The sequence below is a fragment of the Xenopus laevis genome, chromosome 6S, assembly GCF_017654675.1.
Source record: "Xenopus laevis strain J_2021 chromosome 6S, Xenopus_laevis_v10.1, whole genome shotgun sequence".
In the NCBI taxonomy this organism is placed as follows: domain Eukaryota; kingdom Metazoa; phylum Chordata; class Amphibia; order Anura; family Pipidae; genus Xenopus; species Xenopus laevis.
In genome coordinates, this window is record NC_054382.1 from 49,176,138 (window position 1) to 49,188,909 (window position 12,772).

A 12,772-nucleotide genomic window follows, 5' to 3' on the forward strand; every position below is an offset into this window, starting at 1 on the left:
TCTCACAGTTTATTTTCAAATAAAGATGATACACTGATTTTTTTGACAAGCCACTTGCAATATATGTTTTTGCACAAATCAATGTCATAATGTCATGTCCTCTTATAACATTCTGTTGTGGGATCACACACAATAAAAGGATTATGGAAGGTGATAAGAAGCTTTAGACCAGCCTGCCACAGAGACAATGGATACTTAAAGGGATCCTGTCATCGGAAAACATGGTTTTTTCAAAACGCATCAGTTAATAGCGCTACTCCAGCAGAATTCTGCACTGAAATCCATTTCTCAAAAGAGCAAACCGATTTTTTTATATTCAATTCTAAAATCTGACATGGGGCTAGACATTTTGTCAATTTCCCAGCTGCCCCAGGTCATGTGACTTGTGCCTGCACTTCAGGAGAGAAATGCTTTCTGGCAGGCTGCTGTTTTTCCTTCTCAATGTAACTGAATGTGTCTCAGTGGGACATGGGTTTTTACTATTGAGTGTTGTTCTTAGATCTACCAGGCAGCTGTTATCTTGTGTTAGGGAGCTGTTATCTGGTTACCTTCCCATTGTTCTTTTGTTTGGCTGCTGGTGGGGAAAAGGGAGGGTGGTGATATCACTCCAACTTGCAGTACAGCAGTAAAGAGTGACTGAAGTTTATCAGAGCACAAGTCACATGACCAGGGGCAGCTGGGAAATTGACAAAATGTCTAGCCCTATGTCAGATTTCAAAATTGAATATAAAAAAATCTGTTTGCTCTTTTTAGAAATGGATTTCAGTGCAGAATTCTGCTGGAGCAGCACTATTAACTGATTCATTTTGAAAAAAAATTTTTTCCCATGGCAGTATCCCTTTAACGCATGCTACATTATTGATATATTAATTTTCATAGAAGCCAAGCAAAATAAAGCCAAGTGCAAATAAATTTACATTCAGCTCATACAATTTCCATTAAATACATGTAGAGAATAAAATATAGCTGTCCCTTAATGTAACTGTAAAATGTGTTTTTAATATCAATGAATAGGTTGTATTATTGGCCAGGAGGAGCTGTGACCACATCCTGGCACACTTTGGTATAGTGAGTGAGAAGGAGTGGATATTCCTCTTTGGCTTCTGGTTGCTGATCCAGCTGGATGATTCCATGGAGGCTGTGTACACCAAGACCCAGTAAAGCTAATTTGCCCTAGAGGGACTTGAACCTGTAGTGTGGAAATCAGGGAGCAGGGCCCAGTGAATGAGGCTAGTGAGTGGCAGGAATATAATTGTACTCTCTAGGAGAGTAAGACAGTGAGGGAAGAGAGAAATAGAAGCTTTGTGCTCCAACAAGGAGGTGTAGCATGAAGTTGCTTTCCAGGCTCTAAGATTTGCCTACACTGAAGGGACCACAGTGGATAAGGTGTCAGGCTTTAGATTCTCCACCCTGACCACTCCACTGGTTGAGATCCAGACCACGTTTGAGGAATTTCTACCTAGAGGGAAGTTGTACTGCCTTGACCACATCCTCAGTGAATGCACCTGCATCTACTTCTGATAAACTGTCTGAGCTTAGTGCCTATATATTCTGCAAATGCCTCTTTATTGATGTAAGTTACCTGTGAATCATTTGTCTCTGCAAATAAAGTTATTTTGTTCTGTTTGATTTGTAAGAACCTACTGTCGCCCATTTCTATGGTTGCTTAAAGCACAGTAGCCTGTGGGAGTTTTGCAAAGGCCCTGCCTTAAAGGAACAGTAACGTCAAAAAATAAAAGTGTTTTAAAGCAATGAAACTATAATGCAGTGTTGCCCTGCACTGGTAAAACTGCTGTCTTTGCTTCAGAAACTCTACTATTGTTTATATAAATAAGCTGCTGTGTAGCAATGGGGGCAGCCATTCAAAGGAGAAAAGGCTCAGGTTACACAGCAGATAGCAGATAAGCTGTCTGTCTAATGGTGTTATCTGTCATCCATTAGTTAACCTGTGCCATATAGCCGTTTTTCAATTTCCGCCATTGCTTCACAGCAGCTTGTTTATATGAACTATAGTTGTGTTTCTGAAGCAAACACATCAGTTTTACCAGTGCAGGGCAACAGTACATGATATTTTCATTACTTCAAAACACTTTCATTTTTGGTGTTACTGTTCCTTTAAGTGATAGAGTCCAGTGTAACCCATGCTCTAGTATACTAGCTGGATGTTAACCCTGTTGGCCTGGATATTCCAAAACCGTGTTACATATACTAGAGATCTTATTTGTTATCTGCTTTGTATCCTGTGCCTTTTCTCCTTTTCAGCTTTGAATGGCTGCCCCCATGGCTACACAGCAGCTTGTTTTATAAACTATAGAAGAGTTTCTAAAGCAAATACACAAGCTGCATCAGGACAGGGCAACAGTATATAATACTGTCATTCATTCTAATCACTTTCATGTTTAGGTGTTACAGTCCTTTAACTCATGTTTTCCCAGTTCCATGGGCAGAATGCTATAGATTTATAAAAAAAAAAGAAAAAGATTAGGTATAGTAATGAGCCTGCACATACTTCTACAATTAAACTATCTCCAGCTTTTTGCACCTCTTCTGAAAAATATTCCATTGTGCTCCATATGTGTTCTAAGGAATAAATATGAGATGTGTTCAAAGAAATAAAAGGAAACTTTTCTAAATAATTGTTCCCTCGCTACACTTTTGTTAATCATGGATTTTAAAACAGCACACATGTCAAAGACCAGGACAGGAAAGTAGATATTTTTCAACAAAAATAGCTTTGACTTTATCTGTTTTTTTCACCTCTTATGGGATTACAAGAAAAGCATTTCATAATGACAATTTCTGAATGTTCCATTAATGATGGTATTTTAAATTCTTTTTGGCTGAATAATTTTGAATAATAACAAAAAACTTTGAAAAATCCAACAATGTTATTTTCTTTTCATAGTCATATAACTATAATGAATGCCATCTTAAATGTTTTGGTGATACCAGTTTTACCAGAAAAAAAGGGGCAAATATAATCTTATATAATTCTGACTTCAATGATAGCAAGACATTGCAACCAATAATTTAAAGGAACAATGTAGGTAAAGTAACAAAAGGTGTAAATGTGTGCAGGTCTTTTCATTATTTGCCTATTTTTGCAGTTTCTTTCTAGCTTCAAATTTGGGTCATCTTTCTATTCAAGCCCTCTCCTATTCATATTCCCTCATTCAGATGCATGGTAGCTAGAGTAATTTGGGCCCCACCAACAAGATTGCTGAAACTGCAAACTGGAGATCTACTGAATAAAAAGCTAAATAACTAAAAAAAACCTCAAATAATAAAAACTGGAAGCCAACTGCAAATTGAATCTCGGAATATCACTTTATACATCATACTAATAGGTAACCACCCCCATTAAATTAATGAATAATATATTCTCATTATTTTACATAAAGCCTGATCTAATTTTAATTTTATTAGGTCACTAAGCTAATAATGTGCCTAATGTGATGAGTAAAAAGGAAATATATCAAAAGGAAATATAGAAAAATCTTATATTGAACAAAAATCCAGAGTATCGTTCTACATTCTCTTTATAAATGTGTCTGATATGTTTATATAAATGTACCTTTTTTTAAAGATGCATGAACTACAATTCCTAGCATGTATTGAAGATACGAGTTTTGGAGAGCAAGCCATCCTACTTCAGGAGAAAAGATGGGGCAGCAGTCATACACACCATTGTGAGTTTGTGAACATTCCATGCCCACTGAAGTGAATGTACACACTGTGGGGCCGATTCACTAACTTCGAGTGAAGGATTCGAAGTAAAAAAAACTTCGAATGTAGAAAGGTTTTTTGGGCTATCGTACTATCTGCGCTAAATCCTTTGACTTCAATATTCGAAGTAGAAGGATTTTAATTCCCAGTCGAATATCGAGGGTTAATTAACCCTCGATATTCGACCCTTGGTGAATCGGCCCCTGTATGTATCATGACTCTTTATAGTGAATATAAAACCTAGATCTAGTATAACACATATGGAGTACGGGATCTTGAAGGGAAGCAATGACACATTTACCTGCTTGTTAAAATACTATGCATGGATTTGCCCTGTTAGATACTAACAAGCACAGAGCTACCTTCCTCTAGGAAAACTTCTGTGTAACAGGAATTATTTAGACTTGTTTTTTTTACAGAAAAACATTTCTAAAATAATTCCCCACAATTCTTGTTACAAAATACATACAGCTTTTTCTTGAAATTTTAGAAAAATAACATGCATCTATTTACTATATATTGTATGTAGTATTAGTCAGACATTTCATATTAACAATAATTTTCTGTGATTTTTTGCTTTTACCAAGGTGTAAATTAAACACATGCAAATTACACTGCGAATATATAAAAGTGATCAAAAGTGATACAGTATATTAGGATAATCCCTTTCAGTATCATGTTTTTCCTTTAAGATGCAATGAGGCTTATTTACTAACACGGGTTCATTTTCACCAAGTTTAGTTACCCAAATCAAGCAATCAACAAGTAACATTGATCAGTTTAAATTTGGCAGAAAAATGAAAGCAAATCTCAGAATAGGTGCTGGGGTTGTACTGAGACATAACTGTTTCAATGGAAAAGGACAAATACTGGCCTTCCAAGAAACAGCAGGTGTCAAGGTTCCTTATGGACGAAAAATGGTGGGTCATTAAACTGTGCTCAAAGTATTATGTGTTTACTTTTTTCTATTTGTATTACATAATTCCTTTATTTTAGCAATCTGTGCTGTTGATTGTACATAAATAATAGCAGTGCTAATTTCTAAATATATGTTAATACCTGCATCAGCATTAATTAAGCACAAGTCCTAATAATGCTTTATGGGGGCAGCCATAAGATTATAGTGTTAGCTGAGAAACTCCCTTACAAATACCACTAGGGTCCAGTACTAATTATGTTTGATCCATATGCACTCTGAGCTCTGCGCTGGAATTAGCCCTAAAATCCGACAAATGATTCCGAAAAAAACCCCAAAATAATGCACAATTCGGTTTTCATACAATTTTATCGTGTTTTTCCCTAATCCGATAAAATTGTGCTTTTTTTAATAATAAATAAGGTCCAATCATGAATTCTAGTTTGGTTGGACATTTTTATTTTATGAAATCAGATAAATTTGAATTATGATAAATAACCCCATAAATGTACTTCTATATTTTAGCTGACATTTACTACAGGATCTTGTAGTGTTTTCCTGTGCAATAACATGTCTATTCTTTAATTAAAAGAAGGCCTTTTTCACAGTGAAAGGATATTTTGTCTTTATACTTTTGGGACTCCCTCCAAAATAATTCCTGATCTAGTCAAATTAACTAAGAGAGTATACTGTGCTGGGTCACCACAAGATAAATGAACTAATTATACTTCAAACACACATAATGCAAAATGATTCCAGTAATTACCATTTTCTCTTCATATGGTGCTAACTGAAGAGAAAATGCTTATATATTCTATTAGGAAATCTTACCTAAGATATATTGTTATAAGATATCTTTCTTGGCTTTTGCACAACCCCAATCCATTTCATTTTAACAATTAACCATCAACTATTTCATTACATCTTTCCATCTTGCAGGATAAAGTTTAAAAAGTGCCTTCATAGTGTGTTTGTTTGTACTGAAAACAAAAAATTCCAATGGCACACAGGACTAATGTAACACCTTAAGTGTTTATTGCGGAGTGCGGTGCAACGATTCATGCTTGACAAAGGGGTCCACCCCAAAATGTTGCACCACACTCCTCAATAAACAATTAAGACGTTACATTAGTCCTGTGTGCCATTGGAATTCTTTGTTTGCAGTACTATTTGAAGGTGGCCGGACCTCCATCGGTGAGCACCAGGCATCTTTGTTTAGCCAAGAAGGCAGGGTGTGTGAGGACTTAAACTTTTTATATGTACTGAAACACATAAATCAGATTTGTTTCCCCCCTCTTTTTATATATTTGATATGGTATTTTGTTGGCTTCTTGTCGGTGGTAGTGATGAGCGAATTTATTCGCCAGGTGCGAATTCACAGCAAATTCCCACCATTCGCAAAACTGCTGCGAAATTTTGCAGGCGTCAAAAACGGCACCGGCGTAAAAAACATGATGCCGGTACCGTTTCACGAATTTTTAACTGTTTTCCAAATCTCACTGGAAATTTGCGAATTTTTCAGCGAAACGCCCCAAATTCGCCCATCACTAGTCGTGGCGATTTAATTGACACACACTTACATTAATGATTAGATCATGTATTATTATTATTTGAGAAATGGTCCAAAAATGTTCATGTACTATATACTGTAAATATATCATTACTGCCAAAACAAAGTGGTCTGAAAACAGCTTGCATATTTAGATGGGAATTCATGGGGGTAAGTATGCAGAAAGGTAACTGATTAACTAACATGACATTATGTATGAATGTTTTCATGCAATTATGACTATACAGAAATAATTATTTAATTCCTCTAGTGGAGTTGAGTTTTGTATTTTGGAGATTCAGATATGATTCATATATGTTCAATCCTTCCTACTAATGCTGGCAAATAAAATGAAGCAATGTACAGTATCTTTCCTGTTCATAAAACTCCATTACAAATAGCTTAAGTGGGTAAGTGGCATTTACCAGACTTTAACTGGCTTCAGTGTGCTGCACGTGCACCACTTCTAATGAAGTGGCAGGGAGCCACGAAACGCGTCAAGCGGGCAGCCTAAGTGTGTGTTTTGCTGCTGTAATTATGGAGATTTAAAATGAATTTTTGAATAAATTTTGAAATTTTTAAAGATTTTTAACCTGGTCTCCTCGGTGCTCCATTCTTTGAATCTATTATGGGTAAAACTCCATTCCATCATATTTTTGTGATGTTAACACAATATTTATATATCATACCGTCTCTCTTGTTGAGTTTGGCATAGCCTGGAGCATAACTTCCCGATTTAATTGAAGAACTTCTGAAAGACTGATGGGGTAATCCCACTACCAGAGGCTCGTCACATTTCTCTGTAACATAAAAGGGAATAAAATGTAATAATATAGTTAAAATAGTAATTAAATTTAGCCAAATATTAAATATTTTTCAGTCAAGGTCATTTACTATTCAAGTACAACAGATGGTCCATCCTACAATGTCATCAATTCATATTAGTATGCCAGTAAAACTCAAATGAAATACTTTTGGGGGCAGCTGTTGATGAGGGACGTTGATCCCATAGTACACTAATATTATCACACACACTTACATAAAGTTACGAGGGAGCCCTGTATGGGCAGAAGGAGGGCATGACTGATAGGTAAAGGGGGGAGAGAATTGGCTGGAAGTATGGGCAAAAAAGGGGAAAAGGATGTTAGGCATAGGGGGATGGGGCTGGGGTGGAGGTAATAAATAGAAAGTGCAGGAGAGGGTACTTCCTTTTCCTACCTGGGGACCACAGGTAGCACAAGCCCACCCTACCCTCCCTTGTTTTTTGGGGCGGCTTTTGGTAAGTATATAGGTAACTGGTTCCTGGGATGGGAATTACTGTAGAGGGAGTAAGTGTAGGTTTTTAGCATTGTCGCAGCATTTGGAGGTGGTCCTGGGAAAAAACAGAGAGTTAAATAAGGGACTATTAGGAGTTCCGGAAAAAAGGATAATTGGCCAGCTCGGGCATGGGGTCCCCTGGTGGAAAAATGACTAATACCATTGAGTCGGTGTACTACGGCGGATGGGTAAACAAAATTCATGAGGGGTGCAATGCACAGGACATTAATCCCAGGACCATCTGCCCAAAGCCATCAGGACAGTTTAAATATAGTTAGGGTTACGAAATAATATGTAATGTTATTGATGTTAAATATTGCATATCTTTTGAATATGAATAATATTTATTATGATTATTGATGTTTGAATGTTTGGGCAGGAGAATTAATAAAGAAGAAGCTGCGGCCATTATTATCCAACAAAAAATGGGTGTTGTCTTATTTTATAAAAAGAAGGGATTTTGTGGGTAAGGTTGCAGCAAGGGTAGATGATCGGTAAGTATAAGGTTTTAAGCCCCACCAGAAGCTCTCCTCTCCAGACCTTAGTCAGTCATGAAATGTCATAGTCACAAGAGAAAAACCTCAACTCCCAAATCTGACAATAACTACTAATGACTAAGGACAAAGAAAGTCTCTGTGCAGTGCCAATTTGTCAGACAGCTGTTACTCTAATAACCTAGCTTTTACTTTAGGAAGCTCTCCTCTTCTTTATAAGAACACACCGATCTGAGAATTTTTCTGCAGGGTGGACAGCCTCCTTTTCCCCCAGTGTTCCAAGCATCACCTTTAAAAAATAAAGCTTTATGCATACACAGCATCAAACTTCCCAGAAGAGTTATTTACAGCTCATGCCTGAACCTTGAACTTGCACAGGTGATGTCTGGGAAGCTGAGGAAAGTTGGAGGCACACCTCCCTGCAGAAAGCTATGCCAGGCCAATGGTTTTTAAAGAGGACTTGGAGAACCATCCTAGGTTGCAACCTAAGTGATTGGGGGGTTACCGCCTAACAAATAGAACCCCCTCCCCCCCCAAGGCACTAACCCTTGTGTTTAAAGTACAGAAAAAACCTGCACACAAAATCTACAATTCCAAATGTAACATTGGGTAGGTAGGGTTACATATACAGCTTGTAATATTTGTTCTTTCATATACATGTTTAACCCCTCACAAGCCTATAGTGAGTTACAACTCCTTACAGCTATTAGAACACGTGTTACACAATAATTTCTTTTGTTTAGGATTAGAGGAAGGGCTTTCATACTGGCTTCATAGATATAGCATTGGCACCAGTGACTCTTTAAACACAATAATTGTTATTTGTTGGAATTTCACAAAAACCTCTTATGAACTAGCCCTTTGATGTTACTTTAAGATGGTATGCAGTGCATTCACAGCATTCAATATTTTTAAAGCAGTAGAACTCAGCAAGTGTCTAGTCCTCATAGGATTTCTCTATCTTTGGATGCAGCCACTTGGGTGGTGACACCTAAGGTATTAAGCATTTCTGCTGTACTTGGTGGAGCCTTTACCTGCTCTTTTAGCTATCATTTCCAAAAAATGGACTGGCACTGCAAAATAATCCATCATCAGAAGTATGAAAGTAACTAAGTTATATTATATTTTTATTTAGTCTACATCCCCAAAACATGGAGACGATTAACTTATTGCACAATGAAATACAAGACCAGATCCATGCATTACCAGTTTGAAATCAAATTGAGGATTTTTCTAGTGCAGTGCAAGGCTTTGTAATCCTATTAATCAGCAATACAATACGGATTTGGGATTTTGAGTTAGCCTGTACTGCTACTAGACAAAATGTCAATGTATTTACACTTCATAAATCAGTTAAGCCCATCTTATTAAAGTATAATGATGCTATACTAAGCACTATTAGCACTAACATGTCCTGCTTCTAATAATGTTAACAAACTTGGATTACTTACAAAGTGTGTGTGAGAGAGAGAGAGAGAGAGAGAGAGAGAGAGAGAGAGAGAGAGAGAGAGAGAGAAAACAAGACATATTAAGAATTTTACTAATCAGTTTTTGCCCCTAAAAATCGCATACAATGAGTGTCTTTGAATGTTGATGGGATGTACAAAGTAAACACAAATGTGTGGCTGACATGCTATTTTAAAAATAAGCTTTATAGAAACACATGGTACGGTACTTTCCCCCCAATACATTCCCAATTCAATACCACAAGCTCTGGATTTGTATGCAGGTTTATGCAACAACACAGTTTCTATGCAGCTACTGCTGCTAATATTGCCCAGCAGATCATTTAGCCATGCTGCTTGATATAAACACCCAGAGTCTAAAGAAGCAAAAGAGCTGTTTTGCCTGTCAATCTTTAACACACTTGGCTGCTTGATTTCCTTTGTATTCAAATTAGGACAGCCTCCAGTCATATCAAGTGAAGATAAGCCTTGAACTGATATTCATATGATATATAAAGAGAGTCACTATGTTTGAAGCACTTGTTTTTGCACAGAGTCGATACATCACTTATTAGGGATAGTGCTAAACAAAATTAAAACCCCTCATCAAATTCATCGCAAGGGCAGAAGAAAACTGCAGACAGAAAGTAAACTAAAGATTGATGTCTCATTCTACAAAGTATTAACAACATTTAAATGTGACAGGATAATTACTGCATTAATAACACTAATGTATCTTTTTACTTCCGTGATTATCAACTTTAGCTTTAAAGATTATTAGAAAAAAAAGGAAAGTATTTTTACTTTCACACCCTTTAGATTATGCAAGAAAAACAGAGGCAGTTAATAGCGCAATTTACAAACGCAAAAGCAATTTTTTTTGCATGTGTGTAACTAACACTTTATTGGTGGCTGACATGAAAAGAAGGTTAATGAACCCTCTAATTTGAATTAGGTCTTGTATTAAGCGTGCAGTCAGTAGTGACCAGGATCAGGCACCCTGCAACCCTCCATTTAACGTGAAATGTGGGAGATTATGCAATTCACACGTGCTTTTTAGACTGGTTAGGCAGGGGGAACAAACCAATACGGCTTGCTATAGGCCTTTGATCTACAGTGATACTGGAAGGGACGCTCTGTGGGTGAAGGGAAGGGTGATCAACGGACCTTGCTGGGGTAGAATTTGGGAGTATTTACGTGTACCATAACGCATTGGCTTAAACACACAGTGGGACAACCTTTGATGCCACCTAACTTTGTTGTCTCCCTTATAGAATTGGGGGGGGTGCGTTTGATGGTGAAATATTGACGGCTGCAAAGTGTGCAGCAGGGAGACTCTATGTGTGGGGGTCTGTGACCCTTATTGGTGTTCATACATTTTTTTGGCACAGCATTCACTCGGTTCTCTTTCCAATGAATTGGGAGGGTTAAACTGAGGGTGAAGGGGCGGATGGTGAATTAAGGAAGGGAACCTACGAGGATTGGGCTTGTTACCCACTGTTTTTCAGTAAATTGGTTATTAACCCCCATTCATGCCCCGTGGTTATCCCAAGACCTTGTGATTGGTCTATTCTCTACCTCATGGCTTGTATATATCGCGCAACTCAATTACAGTCCGTTTATCCCCCTGATCTTAACAATCATTTTAATTTTTTCTGGACTTATGGTTTTTATCCAATTATTTATAAAAGTTAAGTTTTAATTGGTTCTTTGAGTCATCGGATCCAACGATGGGGAGGTGCACCTTTTAGGGTTTGCTTTCCTTCTTTTTTCTATTACCAGGATCAGGCACCCTGCAACCCTCCATTTAACGTGAAACGTGGGAGATTATGCAATTCACACTCCGACAATTATAACACTTCTGACAGAAGGGAGAAAAAAGGAAACTGCATCAAAAATTGCACGTTGCACTTGTGGTTGTAAATTAACCCTAAAGACTGAATACAGGCATTCTGCTTCAAACCAACTGTTCTACTCAATTCACAAATTAGGGTTATTACCAACTATCCTAAACCATGGTAGAATACTAGAAAATATACTCTTCATCTTCCCACGCACATGCAGAATGATAGCTGAGTATTACCCTATATTACTTACAAATGATGGGGTGCACGATACAAGTGTCATGGGCTTGTAAGATATTCCAAGTTAACTTGTATTCATAGTATAACTTTATTTCATGCTGGTCATTTAGTGACATGTATTACAGAATATAAAATGTTAAATTAGTCATCTTGTTACAGCCCTTTGAGGCACTGGTGCCATTCTGACTGAATCTAGCACCTTTCCTTTATGGAAGTCCCAACCCCTGCTGTATTTCCTGTCATATCTTGTCTATTTTCTCATATCGACAGTCCAGAAAGGTTATTAGACATTAGCCTAACAATGGTTCTTACAAGTCATTGGTTGGTGATCAGTGCAGCCAAAAATGAAGTAGCATGTGGAATAAAGAAGGTAAAAGTTGAATATGGAGTCGTCGGTATTTCAGGTTTTTGTGTGACAGATCACATGGGGAGAATGATTCAGTAACTGAAAAGAAAGGTCTCATCTTGTAGCAATTTGGCGTATCATTACAGTTAATGTATATAAGACAGTGGTAAACTGTCACTATTAAATACAGAGATCAGAGAGGAAGATGTGAAATAGACTTGACAGTCCTTTGAGGACATCCACATGGAAAACACTGATAGAGTGCTTTAAGCTGTTGAATGGGTAATGTGATTACAACAAGTCATTGCTCTTTTGATACGGTTTAACCTTGTTTTCTTTTCACTCTCTGAGGACTGTCATTTTGTTTCTTGGCTCACATACACATGCATTTTTAAGTAGTTTAGAAATGAAAATAATTCTGCTATTCCATGGAGGTTCCATGGAGTATAAATTAAATAATATTTGTTTAATTTGTTTTTTTTCAAAATGATTATGTAGTTAGTATGATAATCAGTCAGTTTCCATCTTAGATGCCTTAATAAAATATTTACAGGCAAGGGATATATTATACGGAAATCCATTTTCCAGAAAGCTCTGAAATGCGGTCTCACTTTTAATAATTATAATGCGTTAAAAGTATTTCCTTTTCTGCCTTTCATAATAAAACTGTGCCTTATACTTGATGGAAATTAAGTGGAATGAAGCCATATTTGTAACAAAACAATTGGGTGCATTTTAAGTTTAAATATTTTTTAGTAGAGTTCAGGTATTGTGATCCAAATGATAGAAATACCCCTTATCTGTAAAAGCCTATGTCCCAAGAATTTCAGTTAATAGTACCTATACGTATGTTGTATCCCTACAGTAGTAGGGATACTACTCTTTAATTCATAGC

General features: G+C 36.9%; 1 protein-coding gene across 1 annotated transcript in view; it reads right to left on the reverse strand.

Annotated features, from left to right (window-relative positions):
- Positions 1–12,772, reverse strand: part of LOC108719696 (contactin-associated protein-like 2) — a 1,103,988-nt gene that overhangs the window by 721,431 nt on the left and 369,785 nt on the right. The window contains exon 2 of the mRNA XM_041567571.1: positions 6,881–6,991. Within this exon, the coding sequence (XP_041423505.1) occupies positions 6,881–6,991 (111 nt within the window). The remainder of the gene's footprint in view (positions 1–6,880; positions 6,992–12,772) is intronic.